At 46.4% G+C, this 21,253-nt stretch overlaps 1 protein-coding gene across 1 annotated transcript; it reads left to right on the forward strand.

Annotated features, from left to right (window-relative positions):
* The first annotated feature begins 16,540 nt into the window (after nt 1-16,540).
* LOC137301989 (lysophosphatidic acid receptor 6-like) lies at nt 16,541-17,659 on the forward strand. Its single transcript, XM_067971703.1, has one exon. The coding sequence runs from the start codon at nt 16,541-16,543 to the stop codon at nt 17,657-17,659; it is 1,119 nt and encodes a 372-aa protein (XP_067827804.1).
* The last annotated feature ends 3,594 nt before the right edge of the window (nt 17,660-21,253 follow it).

Here is a 21,253-nt window from a genome sequence, read left to right on the forward strand (position 1 = left end):
CCATGTCTCTGTGACAGCAACAATATCATACTCCCATGTGTTTATCAACACCTTCAGTTTATCCACCTTATTCGCAAGACTCCTTGCATTAAAATAGATGCCATACAGCCTTGCCCTCACATATTTGCCCTGTCTTCCAAGCTGACTTGTTTTTTTCTCTATATTTGGCTGCACATCACCCCCTATTGTAGCTCCACTCTGTATCCCATCCCCCTGCCAAGTTAGTTTAAACCCCCCCCAACAGTGCTAGCAAACCTCCCCGCAAGGATATTTGTCCCGCTCTGGTTCAGGTGCAACCCGTCCGACTTGTACAAGTCCCACCTTCCTCAGAAGCAGGCCCAGTGATCCAGGAAACTGAAACCCTCCCTCCTGCACCAACTCTTTAGCCACGCATTTATCTGTTCTATCCTCCTATTTCTATACTCACTAGCCCGTGGCACTGGGAGTAATCCAGAGATTACAACCTTTGAGGTCCTGCTCTTTAATCTGCTACCTAGCTCCCTAAATTCTTGATGCAGGACCTCATCTCCCTTCCTACCTATGTCGTTGGTCCCAATGTGGACCACGACCTCTGCCTGCTCCCCCTCCCCCTTGAGAATGCCCTGAAGCCGCTCAGTGACATCCATGACCCTGGCACCAGGGAGGCAACAAACCATCCTGGAGTCACGTTTACGGCCACAGAAAGCCTGTCTGTTCCCCTTACGATAGAATCCCCTACCACTATAGCTCTTCCACTCTTTTTCCTCCCAGCCTGTGCAGCAGAGCTACCCCTGGTGCCAGTAAGTTGGCTGCTGCTGCCTTCCCCTGATAAGTCATCCCCCTCAACAATATCCAAAGCAGTATATTTTTTGAGAGGGGGACGGCCACAGGGGACCCCTGCACTGCCTGCCTGCTCTTCTTACTCTGCCTGGTGGTCACCCAATTACTTCCTGCCTGTACAACCTTTACCTGCGGTGTGACCATCTCACTAAAAGTGCTATCCACGACGTTCTCAGCATCGCGAATGCTCCTTAATGAATCCATCCGCAGCTCCAGTGCCGCAATGCGGTTTGTCAGTACCTGCAGCTGGATGCATTTCCCGCTCACACGGTCGTCAGGGACAACGGAAGGGTCCCTGATTTCCCACATAGAGCAGGAAGAGCATAACACGGAGCTGGGCTGTCCTGACATGACTTACCCTTCAACTAATTAATTCAAATTAAATGAATCCCACCAATTTCACTTCAATTAAAAAGGTATACTCAAGGGCCCTTGCTGAACAGCAGTCCCCCACTCCACAACAGAGACCAGAGAATCCACAAACTCTAACCTTAGACAAATTCAGCAGGTAAATACTCACCAGCCAATCACTGACCTCTTCCTTGGTGACGTCCCACTTGGATTACTTTTTGCTTCTTATTTATCTTAGGTCCAGGAGTTAAGTCCCTGTGATGTCGCACAGTAGTTGTTTCTTGGTGCAGGTCTGCTGCTGCTTTTATTCCACAATCTCAGTCTTCTACTCTCAGGTCCACTACCGCTCTGCAGGAAAAGTTTGGAAAAGCAAGGCAAAGCAGCACCTCCTTCCCCCACTTCACCAAACTCCCACACTTACCGAACTCTCAGCACACTGTGTAGTATCCGCACATCTTGTATTCTGTTATTGTCGCCTAATCACTGTGTGTATTGATGATTCTGCCGATGTTATAATAAATCCTTGTTATACCCAATTGGGACTGCCAACGAATTATTGGAAGGTTAACCTAGGTCTGAGTGCCCACAAATCGGAGACCCTAACTTAACAAGCTGCTTCATCAATGACCTGCCTTCCATCATAAGGTCAGAATTAGAACTGTTATCTGATGATTGCACAGTAATTGCAGTGGGCTTCACAGTTCAGATTGATGATAAAGTACCAGAGAAACGAGGACAACTAAAAATAAATCAAGGGGGGAAATTACTATATTTAATATTAATAAAATAATGGTAATGGAGAACATAATTGGACATGAAGATTCATCAATCTCCAGGACCTAATGTTTTCCACCTCAGGGAATTCAAAATAACAGGTGAGGAAATTGATGATGAGTTTGTCATAATCGTCCCAAACTCTCTCGATTCAGGAATTGTCCCATTGGATTGGAAAATTGTCAATGTGACTCCATTATTTAAGAAGGGTGGGTGAAAGAAACCACCAACTATAGGCCTATTAGTCTAACATCTGTTGTGGGGAAGTTACTAGAATCTGTTTACAGAATGACTGAGCATTTGAACAAATATGAGCTGATCAGAGAGAGCCAGCATGGATTTGTAAAGGGTAAGTCATGTCGAACGAACCTGGTTGAATTTTTGAGGAGGTAACAAACGTGGTGGATAAGGTCTATTGAGATTATTTAAATGGATTTCCAGGAGGCATTCGACTAGGTTCCACATAAGAGACAGTTAAAAAGAAATGAAAGCTCATCGAATTGCTGGCAACTTATCTTAGATATATATTAATGACCTGGACTTGGGTATAGAGGGTATCATTTCAGAGTTTGCAGATGACACGAAACTCGGGAATGTAGTAAACAATGTGGAGGATAGTAACAGACTTCAGGAGGATATAGACTGACTGGTGAAATTGGCAGACACATGGCAGATGGAATTTAATGCACAGAAGTGTGAAGTGATACAGTTTAGTGGGAAGAATTGGGAGAGGCAATATAAAGTAAATGGTACAATTTTAAAGGGGTACAGGAACAGAGAGACCTGGGGGTGAATGTACACAAATCTTTGAAGGTGGCAGGATAAGTTGAGAAGGCTGTTAAAAAAGCAAATGGTATCCTGGGCTTTATTAATAGAGGCACAGAGTACAAAAGCAAAGAAGATATGATAAAACTTTATAAAACTCTGGTTATGCCTTAGCTGAAGTACTGGGTTCAATTCTGGGCACCGCACTTTAGGAAGGATGTGAAGGCCTTAGAGAGGGTGAAGAGGAGATTTACTGGAATGGTACCAGGGATGAGGGACTTCAGTTATGTGGATAGACTGGAGAAGCTGGGGTTGTTCTCCTTGGAGCAGAGAAGGTTGAGAGGAGATTTGATCGAGGTGATCAAAATCATGAAGGGTTTTGATAGATTAAATAAAAAGAAACTGTTTCCAGTGGCAGAAGGGTCGGTAACCAAAGGACACAGATTTAAGGTGATCGGCAAAAGAACCAGAGGCGACATGAGGAAACATTTTTTTACACAGCGAGTTGTTCTGATCTGGAATTCACTGCCTGAAAAGGTGGTGGAAGCAGATTCAATAGTAACTTTCAAAAGGGAATTGGATAAATACTTGAAAGGATGCACTGCGGCAACTCGCCAAGGCTTCTTGGGCAGCACCTCTAAGTTCCCCTCCAAGTGACACACCATCCTGACTTGGACATTTATCACCGTTCCTTCATTGTGGATGGGTCAAAATCCTGAAACTGCCGATCTGAACAGTACTTGAGACAGAAGTGAGTGGCGAAATAACTTTCACATTGCTGACTTTGCTTAGCGTCGTGACTTTATAAAAAAGCCGGGGTGTGGCGAGTGCACTGTGTGCGGCTGCAATTGAAGCGGTTAATCGGTTAAAGAATGCAGTGGTCCTGATTGCTAAGGAAGCAGCAGCAGCAATGTAGAAAAGACTGAGGTGGGTCAGGGGCGAGCATTGCGCTCGGTGGAGATGTGAGGGGGGAAACGGGACTTTGACAGCAGTTGGACTCACGGACACCAGGCCCTGCGGAGATGTTGTGGACTGTCCTTGTTGGAAATATTCAGGATCCTGCCGGCCGGTGGTAACTGGACTTCAGCCCCTAGTTTCTGTAGGTTGTCAGTGAGGACCCTCCGCCTCTCTGTGCCTGGTGACTTTCCCCCTTGTCATTCACTCATTACGAAGTTAGTGAATATCCGAAATTTGGAAATGGGAAGTGCTGACTGACTGTGTGGGACTGGTTAGGGGAACTCCCAGATACAGGCCGAGAAACATCTCATGAACATCTCTGTGGCAACTCCACTAATAACTAAACGAGTCAAAACGAAACAGTCCCCAACAGGTCAGTCAGCTGCTGAAAGAGAATGTCAGCTAAAAGTGACACATCTAATCTTTCATCTCAAGAGTCTCTTCTTTCTACCAGGTGCTGATTACTGCTTTGTTCTGTTTCTGTTTATTCATTTCTGATCTGCGGTGTTGCAGTTTTTAGAAAGTGACTTTGAAGAAGACTTTTGATGTCTGTGTCGGGAGGCGTCCGTCTCAGACGGTCAGGGAGTCAGACAGGCCCAGAAAGCCATCAGACGTGAGAGCAGCAGCCCGTTATAGAATTTGGAGCTCTGTGTACAACACCTTTCATTATCTCAGGCCGTACTTCGGAAGAGATAGAGAAAGAAGGACACAGAGAGAGAGTGAGATAGAATGAAAGAGAGGAGGAGAGACATGGCGAGAGAAAGAGACGGGAAGAGAGATAAAGACAAAGAGAGATGAAGCTACAGGGAGACAGATAGAAAGAAGATAAACTGAGAGAACCACAGAGAGATAGAGAGATAAAGAGAGAGAGAAAGAAGAGAGAGAAAGAAGTAGAGAGAGAAACAAAGAGCGAGACAGACAGACAGAGAGAGAGAGTGATTCAGAGAGAGAGAGTGAGAGACACGAGTCCGAGATATAGATAAATGTAAGGAATCTTACAACATCAGGTTATAGTCCAACAGTTTTATTTGAAAATCACAAGCTTTCGGAGGCTTTCTCCTTCGTCAGGTGAGTGAGTGTGACTCACTCACCTGACGAAGGAGAAAGCCTCCGAAAGCTTGTGATTTTCAAATAAAACAGTTGGACTATAACCTGGTGTTGTAAGACTCATTACATTTGTCAACCCCAGTCCATCACCGGCATCTCCACATCAGAGATATAGATAAAGAGACAAAGACAGAGACAGAGAGCGGGGCAGATAGAAAGAGAGAGATAGAGGGAGAGAAAGAGTGACAGAGAGGGATATGGAGTCAGAGAGAAAATCAGAGAGAGAGATAGCGAAAGAGAAAGGGGCAGAGAGACAGAGAGAGAGAACAAGAGGGAGAGAGGAGTGAGGGAGAGAGTCAAAGAAGGAAGAATCAGAGACAGGGAGAGATCGAGAGTGAGAGAGAAAATCAGAGACAGAGAGAGAGAAAGAGATAGGGGCAGAGAGAGAGAAACAGAGACAGAGCCAGATAGAGGGAGAGAGAGAGATAGGTTCAGGGCTGCCCCAGTGGTCTGGAGCGGAGGGGGTCAGGAGCAGGATTACAATGATCGGGACTCCCCCTCCAGAGGCCCCTGGATTGTTCGTGGTTATCGGAAAACCCAGTTTCTTTCAACTGGAACTCATGGGTTGCTTAAGGAGTGGCTGGAAATTCCCTGAGCACTGTGAGGGGCGAGGCATTGTTTACATGAGGATCAGCACTAAGTGGGACTGGTACGGACTGCATCAGTCAGAGGCAGTGCCAACCTCCCCGCCCCGGCACCAGCGCAGGAGCTGACCCCTCCCGGGGCATTAACCCCGCCCAGAACATTAACCTCTCGTGGGAAATTAACCACTCGTGAGACATTAACCCCGCCCGGAAAATTAACCCCGCCCGGAAAATTAACCCCGCCCAGAACATTAATCCCTCCCGGGACATTAACCCCGCCCAGAACATTAACCCCTCCCGGGACATTAACCCCTCCCGGAAAATTAACCTCTCGTGGGACATTAACCCCGCCCAGAACATTAATCCCTCCCGGGACATTAATCCCTCCCGGGACATTAACCCCTCCTGGAAAATTAACCCCTCCCAGAAAATTAACCTCTCGTGGGACATTAACCCCGCCCAGAACATTAATCCCTCCGGCAATATTAACCCCGCCTAGGACATTAACCCCTCCGGGAAAATTAACCCCACCGAGGACATTAACCCCTCCGGGAACATTAACCCCGCCCAGAACATTAACCCCTCCAGGAACACTAACCCGACCGAGGACATTAACCCCTCCGGGAACACTAACCCGACCGAGGACATTAACCCCTCCGGGAACACTAACCCCACCAAGGACATTAACCCCTCCGGGAACATTAACCCCACCGGGAACATTAACCCCTCCGGGAACATTAACCCTACCGAGGATATTAACCCCTCCGGGAACATTAACCCCGCCCAGAACATTAACCCCGCACAGAACATTAACCCCTCCTGGGATATTAACCCATCCCAGAACATTAACCCCTCGTGGGACATTAACCTCTCCCGGAATATTAACCCCTCCTGGAATATTAACCCCTCCTGGGATATTAACCCATCCCAGAACATTAACCCCTCGTGGGACATTAACCCCTCTTGGGACATTAACCTCTCCTAGTATAGTAATCCCTCCTGGTACACCTACCATTCCTGGTGCACTAACCCCTTCTGGTACACTAACCCCCCGTGGGACAGCAATCCCTCCTGCTCACAAACCATTCCTGGTACACTAACGCCTCCTCATACACTAACCCCTCCTGGTAGACTAACCATTCCTTGCACACTAACCACTCCTGGGGCACTAACCCCTCCTCGTACACTAACTTCTCCTGGTACATTAACCACTTCTGGTATACTTACCCCCCCTACCCCCCCTCATACACTAACCCCTCCTGGTACACTAACCCCTCCTGGTACACTAACCATTCTTGGTACACTAACCATTCCTGGTACACTAACCCCTCCTAGTATACTAACCCTTATATGCTGGTCAGATTCCTTGTGAACTCACCGCACCACGTTTGACCTATGCCCATGGAGCCCAGTCTGATGACTAACCTTGGTAAGTGAGTTTGAAATGGCTGATGCTGATGGTGGAGAGACCCTCAGTGTCTCTATCTGCCTTTCCAAGCAAGTAATTACTTGGAGTGTCCATGTCCACTCTCGAATATTAAACCTTCCCAGGACACCAACCCCTCCTTGTATGTGGACTTCCAAAAGGCATTTGATAAAGTGACAAATAATAGATTTGTCAGAAAAATTGAAGCCCATGGGATAAAAGGGGCAGTGGCAGCATGGATACAAAATTGGCTAAGAGACAGGAAACAGAGAGTAGTGGTGATCGGTTGTTTTTCGGACTGGAGGGAGGTGTACAGTGGTGTTCCCCAGGGGTCGGTGCTGGGAGCACTGCTTTTCTTTACATATATTAATAACTTGGATTTGCATGTACAGGGCACAATTTCAAAATTTGCAGATGACACAAAACTTGGAAGTGTAGTGAACAGTGAGGAGGATAGTGATAGACTTCAAGAGGATAGAGACAGGCTGGTGGAATGGGCTGACACATGGCAGATGAAATTTAACATAGTGAAGTGCGAAGTGATACATTTTGGCAGAAAGAACGAGGAGAGGCAATATAAACTAAATGGTACAATTCTAAAGGGGGTGCAGAAACAGAGAGATCTGGGGGAGTATGTACACAAATCTTTAAAGGTGGCAGGACAGGTTGAGAATGCAGTTAAAAAGGGCACAGAGTACAAAATCATTGAAGTTATGATGAACCTTTATAAAATGCTGGTTCGCCCACAACTGGAGTATTGTGTCCAATTCTGGGCACCGCACTTTAGGAAGGATGTGAAGGCATTGGAGAAGGTGCCAGAAAAAAATTCCTAGAATGGTTCCAGGGATGAGGGACTTCAGTCACATGGTTAGACTGGAGAAGCTGGGGTTGTTCTCCTTAGAGCAGAGAAGGTTGAGAGGAGATTTGATAGAAGTGTTCAAAATCATGAAGGGTTGAGATAAAGTAAATAAATAGAAACTGTTCCCATTGGTGGAAGGGTCGCGAACCAGAGGACACAGATTTAAGGTGATTGGCAAAAGAATTGGAAGCAGATTGAATCGTTCAAAAAGGAATTGGATAAATACTTGAAGGGAAAAAATTTGCAGGACTACGGGGAAAAGGCGGGGGATTGGGACGAATTGGATTGCTGTGAGAAAGAGCCAGCACGGGCTCGATGGGCCGAATGGCCTCCTTCTTTGCTCTAAACCTTCTATGAAGCTATGATTCTATGTACAGCTGCATCAGAAGGCAACAGAGTGTCGCACTGCTGTGTGCACATTGACTGCTGTAGTACCCTACATTACAACTATTGAGAGGTTGTGAGACACTCTTTTCAAGTGAAGGTTCATTCTTTCATGTCTAATTACCCAAATTACCATCCACAACTCTACTGCCCGTATCCTAACTTCCAACCCTTTCACCCATCACCCCCTGTGCTCGCTGAGCTACATTGGCTCCTGGTCTGGTAACGCCTCAATTTAAAATTCTCATCCTTGTTTCCAAATCTCTCCATGGCCTCGCCACTCCCTATCTCTGTAACCTCCTCCAGCCCTACAACCCTCGGAGATCTCTGCGCTCCTCCAATTCTGGCCTCTTGTGCATCCCCGATTTTAATCGCTCCACCTATAGTGGCCCTGCCTTCTGCTGCCCAGGCCCTAAGCTCTGGAATTCTCTCCCTAAACCTCTCCATCTCTCCACCTCTCTCTCCTCCTTTAAGTCGCTGCTTAAAATCTATCTCTTTGACCGAGCTTTTGGTCACCTGTCCGAATATCTCCTTATCTGGCTTTGGTGTCAAATATTGTTTGATAATCGCTCCTGTGAATTGCTATGGTCTTCGAGAGGGTGCAGAAGAGATTTACTAGAATGATTCCAGGGATGAGGGACTTTAGTTATGTGGATAGACTGGAGAAGCTAGGTTTGTTCTCCTTCGAACAGAGACGGTTGAGAGGTGATGTGATCGAGGTATTCAAAATCATGAAGGGTATAGGAACATAGGAACAGGAGTAGGCCATTCAGCCCCTCGTGCCTGCTCCGTATTTGATAAGATCATGGCTGATCTGTGATCTAACTCCATATACCTGCCTTTGGCCCATATCCCTTAATACCTTTGGTTGCCAAAAAGCTATCTATCTCAGATTTAAATTTAGCGATTGAGCTAGTATCAATTGCCGTTTGTGGAAGAGAGTTCCAAACTACTACCACTCTATAGACAGAGTCCATAGAGAGAAACTGCTCCCATTGGCAGAAGGGTCAAGAAGCAGAGTACATAGACTTAAGGAGATTGGCAAAAGAACCAAAGGAGACATGAGGAAAAACTTTTTTACACAGCGAGAGGTTAGGATCTGGAATGCACTGCCTGAGGGGATGGTGGAGGCAGATTCAATCATGGCCTTCAAAAGGGAACTGGATAAGTACTTTAAAGATAAAGTATTGCAGGGCTACGGGGATAGTGCTGGGGAGTGGGACTAACTGGATTGCTCTTGCATCGAGCCGGCACGGACTCAATGGGCTGAATGGCCTCCTTCAGTGCTGTAACCTTTTATGATTCTATGGGAAGTTTTATTGCATTAAAGGCGCTATATAAATGCAAGTTGTTGTTGCTATTAAGTGGGGGATTAGAGTCACATGTGGGCCCAGGCTGGGTACAGGTGTAAGGTTTCCTTCCCTGAAGGACATTGGCGATCCTCTTGACATCGTCAATGGTCACGTTTTCCCTGCTGCCAGCGCAAAAATGAACGGATTTATTAACTTCACAACTTGTCACAGTGAGATTTGAACACTCGACCACCGAACCCTCTGTCAGTGTTGGAACTCAGCAATTCTCCAGCTCCCGTATCGCCCGCTGTTTCCACTCCTCTCCCCTCTCTTTGTTGGAGGTGGTCTGTGAACCTGTGGGGTTTGATGTCAGTAACATAAGGCAGTGCTAAGGGAGTCCAGATTCTGGCCTGCTGCACTCAATCCTTCCACCTCCATACTCACAATGTGATGTTGCAGTCAGACTGTTGCCTGATTTCAGATCAAGTTAACAATGTTCGTGTAGATTCATTAAATTTGAACAAAGTCCACAGTGGTGAAACAAAATTGAAAATAGAAAAGTGGAGGAAGTATTACAGAGAGATTACAGGAATCTGCTCAATTGAGAAGATTTCGCAACAGGAAGATTATTTATACCAACTCCCATAAGAGAGAGAGGCAGAGAGAGAGAGAGAGAGAGAGGCAGCGAGAGAGAGGCAGAATCAGAGAGACAGAGACAGAGAGAGAGCGACAGAGAGAGAGGCAGACAGAGAGACAGAGACAGAATCACAGAGAGAGAGGGAAGGAGAGAGAGAGGGAGAGGCAGAGAGAGAGAGACAGAGAGAGGGAGACAGAATCAGAGAGACAGAGAGAGGGAAAGCGAGGCAGAGAGAGAGAGAGAGGCAGAGAGAGAGAGAGAGGCAGAGAGAATCAGAGAGTCAGAGACAGAGAGAGCCAGGGAGAGAGAGTGACTGAGAGAGAGGCAGACAGAGAGAGAGACAGAATCACAGAGACAGAGAGAGAGGGAGAGAGGCAGAGAGAAGCAGACAGAGAATCAGGGAGAGAGGCAGTGAAAGAGTCAGGGGGAGAGAGCGATAGAGAGAGAGAGGCAGACAGAGAGGGAGAGACACAGAGGGAGAGAATAGAGAGACAGATAGAGAGGGAGAGAGGGAGACAGAGAGAATCAGAGAAAGAGACAGACAGACAGAGACAGAGAGAGGCAGGGAGAGGGAGAGAGACAGAATCAGAGACAGAGAGAGAGGGAGAGAGATAGAGAGAAAGAGACAGAGGAACACTCACTGGAATGAGACAGACAGACAGACACAGCAGACATTAAAAATTCCACAGACAATCTGAGCGAGTGAGCAGCATCAAAAGACTAAATTGAAGTCCCATGATTCCGGTGAGTAAAACTAGTTCTGTTTCTCAGATGTCGAACATCACTAACAATAACTTACGTGGTCATTTATCGCATTGCTGTTTGTGGGATCTTGCTTTGCTCAAATTCGCTGCAGCATTTCCCACATTATTTTACTGAGTACCAGGATGGTACGCAGTAAAATAATGGGACTCAAAGCGGATAAATCCCCTGGACCTGATGGCTTACATCCTAGGGTCTTGAGGGAAGTGGCAGTGGGGATTGTGGATGCTTTGGTGATAGTTTTCCAACATTCTCTGGACTCGGCAAAGGTCCCGGCAGATTGGAAAACTGCTAATGTGACACCGTTATTTAAAAAGGGTAGTAGGCAGATGGCTGGAAATTATAGGCCAGTTAGCCTAACATCTGTGGTGGGTAAAATTTTGGAATCTATTATTAAGGAGACAGTAACGGAACATTTGGATAAACATAATTTAATAGGACAAAGTCAGCATGGCTTTATGAAGGGGAAGTCATGTCTGACAAATTTGCTTGAGTTCTTTGAGGATATAAGTACAGGGTGGATAAAGGGGAACCAGTGGACGTAGTGTATTTAGACTTCCAGAAGGCATTCGACAAGGTGCCACAAAAAAGATTATTGCTTAAGATAAAAAATCACACGATTGGGGGTGATATTCTGGCATGGGTGGAGGATTGGTTATCTAACAGGAAGCAGAGAGTTGGGATAAATGGTTCATTCTCCGACTGGCAACCAGTAGCCAGTGGTGTTAAACAGGGGTCGGTGCTGGGTCCCCAACTCTTCACGATCTATATTAACGATTTGGAGGAGGGGACCGAGTGTAACATATCAATGTTTGCAGATGATACAAAGATGGGAGGGAAAGTAGAGAGTGAGGAGGACATAAAAAACCTACAAGGGGTTATAGACAGGCTGGGTGAGTGGGCGGAGATTTGGCAGATGCAATATAATATTGGAAAATATGAGGTTATGCACTTTGGCAAGAAAAATCAGAGAGCAAGTTATTATCTTAATGGCGAGAAGCTTGAAAGTACTGCAGTACAAAGGGATCTGGGGGTCCTAGTGCAAGAAAATCAAAAGGTTAGTATGCAGGTGCAGCAGGTGATCAAGAAAACCAACGGAATGTTGGCTTTTATTGCTAGGGTGATAGAATATAAAAACAGGGAGGTATTGCTGCAGTTATATAAGGTATTGGTGAGACCGCACCTGGAATACTGCATACAGTTTTGGTGTCCACACTTAAGAAAATACATACTTGCTCTCGAGGCAGTACAAAGAAGGTTCACTTGGTTAATCCCGGGGATGAGGGGGCGGACATATGAGGAGAAGTTGAGTAGATTGGGACTCTACTCATTGGAGTTCAGAAGAATGAGAGGAGATCTTATTGAAACATCTAAGATTGTGAAGGGGCTTGATCGGGTGGATGCGGTAAGGATGTTCCCAAAGATGGGTGAAACTAGAACTAGGGGGCATAATCTTAGAATAAGGGGCTGCTCTTTCAAAACTAAGATGAGGAGAAACTTCTTCACTCAGAGGGTGGTAAGTCTGTGGAATTTGCTGCCCCAGGAAGCTGTGGAAGCTACATCATTAGATAAATTTAAAACAGAAATAGACAGTTTCCTAGAAGTAAATGGAATTAGGGGTTATGGGGAGCGGGCAGGAAATTGGACATGAAGCTGAGTTCGGATCGGTCAATGCCCTGTGGGTGGCGGAGAGGGCCCAGGGGCTGAGTGGCCGGGTCCTGCTCCGACTTCGTGTGTTCTTGAGATTTGTGGTTGGGATCAGATCAGCCATGATCTTATTGAATGGCGGAGCAGGCTCGAGGGGCCGATTGGCCTACCCCTGCTCCTATTTCTTATGTTCTTATGTTCTTATTACAACCATCACTGAATTTCAAAAGTACTTCATTCGCTGTGGGACAGCCCGAGTTTGTGAAAAGTGCTCTCGGAATGCAAGTTTTCTCATTCTGAACTGCAAAGGTCCATTATATTTATTTCCTCATTGGGGAGCTGGTCATTAAAAGAAAGTTCAAGAGGAGACGACATGTTAACCAAAGCTGTGTGCTGAGCATAAGTCCGAAACTGCAGCAAAACGATATCTCAATTTATGGTTCAATACAATGATTTAACAATATTTTCCAGTAATTATGTAATGAATCATTACTGATTTGTGCACATTCTCACAGCAGAGTGAATTCCTCTTTCTATCGTTTCAATTCAATTGAGGGGCTTGCTAGATCACTTCAGAAGGCAGTTAAGAATCAACCGGGACTGGAGTCACATGTAGGCCAGACCGGGTAAGGATGACAGGTCTCCTTCCCTAAAGGATATTGGTGAACCAGTTGAGTTTTTAAGACAATCCGACAGCTTCATGGTCACTTTTTATTTCCAGATTTTTTAATTGAATTCAAACGAACATACGAATTAAGAGAAGGAGTAGGCCATTCGGCCCCTCGAGTCTGCTCTGCCATTTGATAAGATCATGGCTGATCTGATTGTGAACTCGACCCTACTTTCCCGTCTAGCTACTATAACCGTTGACTCCCTTGTTAATCAGGAATCTATCTAACTCATCCTTAAAAATATTCACTGACCCTGCCTCCACCGCTCTCTGGGGAAGGGAGTTCCACAGACTCACCACCCTCTGAGAGAAAAAAAATTCTCCTCATCTCCGTCTTAAATGGGAGATCCCTTATTTTTAATCTGTGGCCCCTAGTTCTAGTCTCTCCCACAAGGGGAAACATCCCGTCAGCATCTACCCCTTCAAGTCCCCTCAGGATCTTATATGTTTCAATAAGATCACCTCTCATTCTTCTAAACTCCAGTGTATGCAGGCCCAACTTGTCCAACCTTTCCTCATAAGATAACCCCCTCATCCCAGGAATCAGTCGAGTGAACCTTCTCTGAACCGCCTCCAAAGCAATTATGTCCTTTCTTAAATAAGGAGACCAAAACTGCACACAGTATTGTAGATGTGGTCTCACCAATGCCCTGTACAACTGTAGCAAAACATCTCTATTTTTATATTCCATTCCCCTTGCAATAAATGACAACATTCTTTTTGCCATTCAAATTCTCAAAATGCTGTGGTGGGATTTTGAACTGAAATTTCTCTGGGATACTATTCCAGCATCAGAATCACTACACTATTGTACCCTGTTTGGTCAGAATTAACTGCCTGAAGCCCTCCCACAGGCACCAACAACTGATCTTTAGTCCTCACACTAACGCATTTAGAAAGAACCTGCATTTATATAGCGCCTTTCACAGCCAATTAAGTATTTTTGAACTGCAGTCACTGTTTTAATATACGACACGCTACAACCAATTTGCGCACAGCAAGCTACCACAAGCAGCAATGCGTTAATTACCAGATCATCTGTTTTCGTGATGTTTGTTGAGGGATAATTATTGGCCAGGGCACCAGAGAGAACTGCCCCTGCTCTTCTTCAAAATAACATCATGGGATCTTTTACACCCATCTTAGATCACCGATGGAGCCTCAGTTTAAAGTATCATCTCGTCCTGTGCACAGATTGTCCATCCCCCATTTTAATCGCTCCACCACAGGCGGCCGTGCCTTCAGCTGCATAGGCCCTAAGCTCTGGAATTCCCTCCCTAAACCTTTCTGCCTCTCTACCTCTCTCTCCTGCTTTAAGGCGCTCCTTAAAACCTACCTCTTTGACCGAACTTTTGGTCTCCTGTCCTAATTATCTCCTTATGTGGCCCGGTGTCAATATTCGTCTGATTACTCGCCTGTGAAGCGCCTTGGGACATTTCACTGCATTAAAAGCGTCAAGTCTGGACTTGAACAGAGGAGATTGTGGGATGCTTCGATCAAGGTGATAAATTAAAATTATGATGGGCCCGGACAGAGTAGATAAAAGCAGACTGTTTATAGTGATTGAGCGATTTAAAATGAGGGGAACACAGATCGAAGATTGAATGTAAGAGATTTAGAACAGAGAGGCGGATAAACTTCTTTACACAGAGGACTCTGGAGCTGAGGCACAACCCGAGTTAATCTTTGAAGCAGAGACTACGTCAACATTTCAATAGGTCGTGAATTCAAGAGTGATGAAGGGATTTGAGAACAGGGCGGGAACATATTACTGCTTGTGTGGAGGATAAACCTCAGATCTACTTCATGATTCCGGAATGTTCCTTTTCTGCTTCAAGCCTCCCTTACCTGCAGGTATTTTATTTTGCCCTTGGGCCTATTCCTTGCAATTTTTGTTTAATGCCTTTCCACTCCCTCACTGACCTTTGACCTCACCTCATGCGGTCCCATTAAGCATTTTGCAGAGGATTGGACCTCACACGCTGACTAAAAGCGAAAGACAGGAAATTCAGAGCACAGAAACAGGCCATTCGGCCCAACAGGTCCGTGCTGGTGTTTATGTTTCTCATGAGCCTCCTCCCACCACTCTTCATCTAACCCGATCAGCATATCCCTCTATTCCTGTCTCCCTCCTGTGTTAATTTAACTTGCCCTTAAATGCATCTATACTCGTCGCCTCAACCACTCCTTGTGGTAACGAGTTCCACATTCTAACCACTCTCTGGGTAAAGAAGTTTCTCCTGAATTCCCTATTGGATTTACTAGTGACGATCTGATACTGGGAATCTGAGATAAAATCAGAAAACGTTGGAAGCTCTCAATGGATCAGGCAGAGAGAAGGAAAAAGATAAGCTTTCATTAAAAGCTCGGTCAGTCAGTCAGTTCTGACAGAGGGCCGATAACTAAACGTTAACTCTCTCCCGAGATGTAAGACTGCTCCGCTGAGTGTTTCAACTACTTCGTGTTAGGGTGAGAGGGTCCTGTGCCTGCTGACAGCGGTGCCTGGTGTGAAATGATTTATGGACCATCTCAACCCAAATCCTAGTCAGCGGGGAAAGTAGAACAACACTGCTTTTCTTAAATTAATTCTCGGGATGTGGACGTCCCTGGCAAGGCCGGAATTTATTGCCCGTCCCTGGTTGTCCTGAGAAGGTGGTGGGGGACCTTCTCCTGGAATGGTTTGAGACAACAGAGTGACTTGTTAGGTCACTTCAGAGGGCAGTTAAGGGTCAACTACATCGGGGTGGGACTGGAGTCACATGTAGGCCCAGACAGCGTAAGGACGGCATGAAGTGTCAGCCTAGATTATGTGTGGAAATCTCTGGAGTGAGGCTCAAACACATGACCTTCTGACTCAAAGGCAGGTATGCTACCAGTGAGACATGACTGAGACTGTCAGTACAGCAACTTTAATATAGTAAATCATCCCAAGGTGCTTCACAGGAGGGTAAATTAAGGGAAAATTTGACACCGAAACAAAGAGCGAGATGTTCGGACAGGTGACCAAAAGTTCAGTCAGAGATAGATTTTCATGGAATCATACAGCACAGAAGGAGGCCATTCAGGCCTTCATGCCTGTGCCGGCTCTCTGAAAGAAATACCAATTAGACCACCTTCTCCTGCATTTCAAGATTCTTAAAGGAGGAGAGGGATGGGGAGAGGTTTAAGGAGGTAATTCCACGGCTTAGGGCCTAGGCAGCAGAATGCACGGCCGCCAATGGTGCGGCGATGCTAATCGTCGATCCGCAAAAGGCCAGGACTGAGATACGTTCTATCAGTGCAAATTGTTGTTGTTGTAGTTTACCAACGGCAGTGTTTAAAGGGGACTGTTTCCAACTTCAGAATGAGGACAGTTCTCCTGATACATAGACCCTAAAATACAGAGTGGGATACAAACAGAGCGAGACTCAATAATCAAACAGCACGGGAAAAAGTGTCGGCAAAGGAACTCCCAAACAGTCTAATCCCGGTGCCATCGTTTTGTCCAATTTCAGATTCTATGAAGTATGGGTGACCCGACAGTATTCACACCTGAAGCTGACTCCACTTTTACAGAGAAGACCTGGTCCTCGGGAGAGACTTCATATTCGTGGGTCCAAGTGAATATCGATTCCACAGGCAGCGCCAATCTCACAAACAATACCCGCGACTGCGAGGTCAGCGCCAACTTCCAGTACCTCATGTTCCCCATCGTTTACAGCGCTGTGTTTATCTTTGGCGCAGTGTCGAACTGCTGTGCCCTGTGGTACCACTTCAGGAAGAAGGGCGCCTTCTCGCCCTCCGACGTGTTCATGGTCAACTTGGCCGTGATAGACCTCATCTTTGCTGCAACCCTTCCCTTCAAAGTTGTCTACCACTCCTTGGGGAACGACTGGATCTTCGGCGAGCTGGCATGTAAAATCACCGGCTCCCTCTTCTTTGCCAACATGTACGGCAGCACTTTGTTCCTCACTTGCATCTGCCTGGATCGCTACATCGCTGTGGTCCATCCCATCAGATCTCTGCAGCTCCGCAGGCCCCGCTATCGGGTGGTCGCCTGCTGCCTCATCTGGCTGATCCTGGCCGCCAACCTCCTCTACTTGACCCTCCGAGGACCGCTGACCAACAGCTTCCCCAACGGAAAGACGGCCTGCCTGGAGAACTTCTCGTCGGGTTCCTGGAGCAGGCGCATCTCTGGGATCAGCATCGCGGCCGCGATCATCGGCTTCTTCATCCCGCTGGTGCTTATCCTGGTCTGCTACCCGCTTATCGCCAGGAAGCTGCTGGAACCCACCGCCGGCAAAAACACCGTGCACGCGGTGAAGAGGAAAGCTCTCCGCACCGTGCTCCTGGTGCTGATGGTCTTCCTCATCTGCTTCGTCCCCTATCATCTCAACCAACTCATCCACACCCTCAGGCGCATCCAGCTGCTGTCCAGCTGCCGGCTCATCCAGTTCACCTACTCCGCCCGACGGGTCACCATGGCACTGACCAGCCTCAACAGCTGCCTGGACCCTCTGATCTACTCCTTCGCGGGCGACATCTTCAGGTGGAGAAGGTTCTGCTGTCGGGAGGAGGCTCTGAGTAACATCAGCCTTCGAATGAAAGGCACGTCGGAGAGGAAGACTAGAGTGACTGGCTACTGAGATCCCAGGGCTGGGATTTTCCGATCACTGTGATCCCAGGGCTGGGAATTTCTGATCACTGGGATCCCAGGACTGGGAGTTTCTGATCACTGAGATCCCAGGGCTGGGAGCTTCTGATCTCTGAGATCCCAGGGCTGGGAGTTTCCGATCACTGAGATCCCAGGGCTGCGAGTTTCTGATCACTGAGATCCCAGGGCTGGGAGTTTCTGATCTCTGAGATCCCAGGGCTGGGAGTTTCCGATCACTGAGATCCCAGGGCTGCGAGTTTCTGATCACTGAGATCCCAGGGCTGGGAGTTTCTGATCTCTGAGATCCCAGGGCTGGGAGTTTCTGATCACTGTGATTCCAGGGCTGGGAGTTTCTGATCACTGGGATCTCAGGACTGGGAGTTTCTGATCACTGAGATCCCAGGGCTGGGAGTTTCTGATCTCTGAGCTCCCAGGGCTGGGAGTTTCTGATCACTGAGATCCCAGGGCTGGGAGTTTCTGATCTCTGAGATCCCAGGGCTGGGAGTTTCTGATCTCTGAGATCCCAGGGCTGGGAGATTCTGATCTCTGAGCTCCCAGGACTGGTAGTTTCTGATCTCTGAGATCCCAGGGCTGGGAGTTTCTGATCTCTGAGATCCCAGGGCTGGGAGTTTCTGATTGGTGCCCAGGGCTGGGTGTTTCCGATTGGTGCCCAGGGCTGGGTGTTTCCGATTGGTGCCCAGGGCTGGGAGTTTCCGATTGGTGCCCAGGGCTGGAAGTTTCCGATTGGTGCCCAGGGCTTGCCCATGATGAAGGACATTTGATGCTGGGAGGGAATGACTCTGAGCGACTAATGGTATTGCAGCACCTCCACTGGTGGGAGACTGTAATTACAGCATGACCCAAAAAATACAGACACCTCCTCTCTCAGAGAGACACTCAAACACACACTCACACACTCTCCCACTCTTTCTTTCTCTTCCACACACACTTTCCAGGAGGGGTCATTCGAGTGTGATCAGGAGGAGGAGCCTTTCTCACCCCCAGTGACACTGGGCCTCATTGCCGTGCTCCCACTGTTGCCCCAACACATCAGCTCAGCTGCAGCAGGTCATCAATCTCTCACTGTACAGACTGACTGTACTGTTGATTATCAATCTCTCACTGTACAGACTGACTGTACTATGGATTATCAATCTCTCACTGTACAGACTGACTGTACTGTTGATTATTGATCTCTCACTGTACAGACTGACTGTACTGTTGATTATCAATCTCTCACTGTACAGACTGACTGTACTGTTGATTATTGATCTCTCACTGTACAGACTGACTGTACTGTTGATTATCAATCTCTCACTGTACAGACTGACTGTACTATGGATTATCAATCTCTCACTGTACAGACTGACTGTACTGTTGATTATTGATCTCTCACTGTACAGACTGACTGTACTGTTGATTATCAATCTCTCACTGTACAGACTGACTGTACTGTTGATTATCGATCTCTCACCGTACAGACTGACTGTACTGTCGATTATCAATCTCTCACTGTACAGACTGACTGTACTGTCGATTATCAATCTCTCACTGTACAGACTGACTGTACTGTTGATTATCAATCTCTCACTGTACAGACTGACTGTACTGTTGATTATCGATCTCTCACTGTACAGACTGACTGTACTGTCGATTATCGATCTCTCACTGTACAGACTGACTGTACTGTTGATTATCGATCTCTCACTGTACAGACTGACTGTACTGTTGATTATTGATCTCTCACTGTACAGACTGACTGTACTGTCGATTATCAATCTCTCACTGTACAGACTGACTGTACTGTTGATTATCAATCTCTCACTGTACAGACTGACTGTACTGTTGATTATCAATCTCTCACTGTACAGACTGACTGTACTGTTGATTATCAATCTCTCAATGTACAGACTGACTGTACTGTTGATTATCGATCTCTCACCGTACAGACTGACTGTGTGTTGGGAATTGCCGGATTCTCTTTCATGTTCTGATTGGCCTGTGGACAAAATGCTTTTGTTGTAAATAGTTGCAATAAAATAATCCAAAACTTCCAGCTGGTCTCCAATTAATGTCCTTTCAATCACTTTTAAACGTCTTTTCAATCTGTTCACCCTCCTCTCAGATCGACAGGGACCTCACCAGGTCAGACAGCGAGTGTTGGGTGGGTATTTGTGTGTTGAGAGCATCACCGTTTCGTTCACACCTGAACTCAGCTGATGTGTGTTAACACAGACAGACACTCACACACACGCCTGAACTCAGCTGATGTGTGTGTTGACACAGACAGACAGACATTTACACTCAGACACACACCAGAACTCAGCTGATGTGTGTTAACTCTGACAGACACTCACACGCACCCGAACTCAGCTGATGTGCGTGTGCACGCACGCATACAGACAGACACACATATACAGTCATATCCATACACACACATATGCGTACTTATATACACATAAAAACACACAAAAACACACGCAAGCATTCAAACACACACAAACTCTCACTCACACGCAAACACTCATAAACAGACAGACATACACATACTCACACACACTCACACACATACACATATACATATACATACTCACACACACTCACACACACATACACATATACATACTCACACACACTCACACACACATACACATATACACACTCACACACACACTCACACACACATACACATATACACACTCACACACACACTCACACACACATACACATATACACACTCACACACAGTCACACACACATACACATATACATACTCACACACACTCACACACACATACACATATACATACTCACACACAGTCACACACACATACACATATACACACTCACACACACATACACATACTCACACACACTCACACACACAGACACATATACACACTCACACACACACTCACACACACATACACATATACACACTCACACACAGTCACACACACATACACATATACATACTCACACACACTCACACACACATACACATATACATACTCACACACAGTCACACACATACACATATACACACTCACACACAGTCACACACATACACATACACATATACATACTCACACACACATACACATATACATACTCACACACAGTCACACACATACACATATACACACTTACACACACTCACACACACATACACATATACACACTCACACAAAGTCACATACACATACACATACACATACTCACACACACTCACACACACATACACATATACATACTCACACACGGTCACACACATACACATATACACACTAACACACACACTCACACACACATACACATATACATACTCACACACAGTCACACACACATACACATTTACACACTCACACACACACTCACACACTCACACACACATACACATATACATACTCACACACACTCACACACACATACACATATACACACTCACACACACACTCACACACACATACACATATACATACTCACACACACTGTCACACACACATACACAAATAAAATTTGCACTCGGCTCTGTCTCCAATCGAGGTGTTGAGGAGACTCGAGCGTGTGCAGCGATCCCGGTCGA

Source organism: Heptranchias perlo, chromosome 35, assembly GCF_035084215.1.
Source record: "Heptranchias perlo isolate sHepPer1 chromosome 35, sHepPer1.hap1, whole genome shotgun sequence".
Classification (NCBI taxonomy): domain Eukaryota; kingdom Metazoa; phylum Chordata; class Chondrichthyes; order Hexanchiformes; family Hexanchidae; genus Heptranchias; species Heptranchias perlo.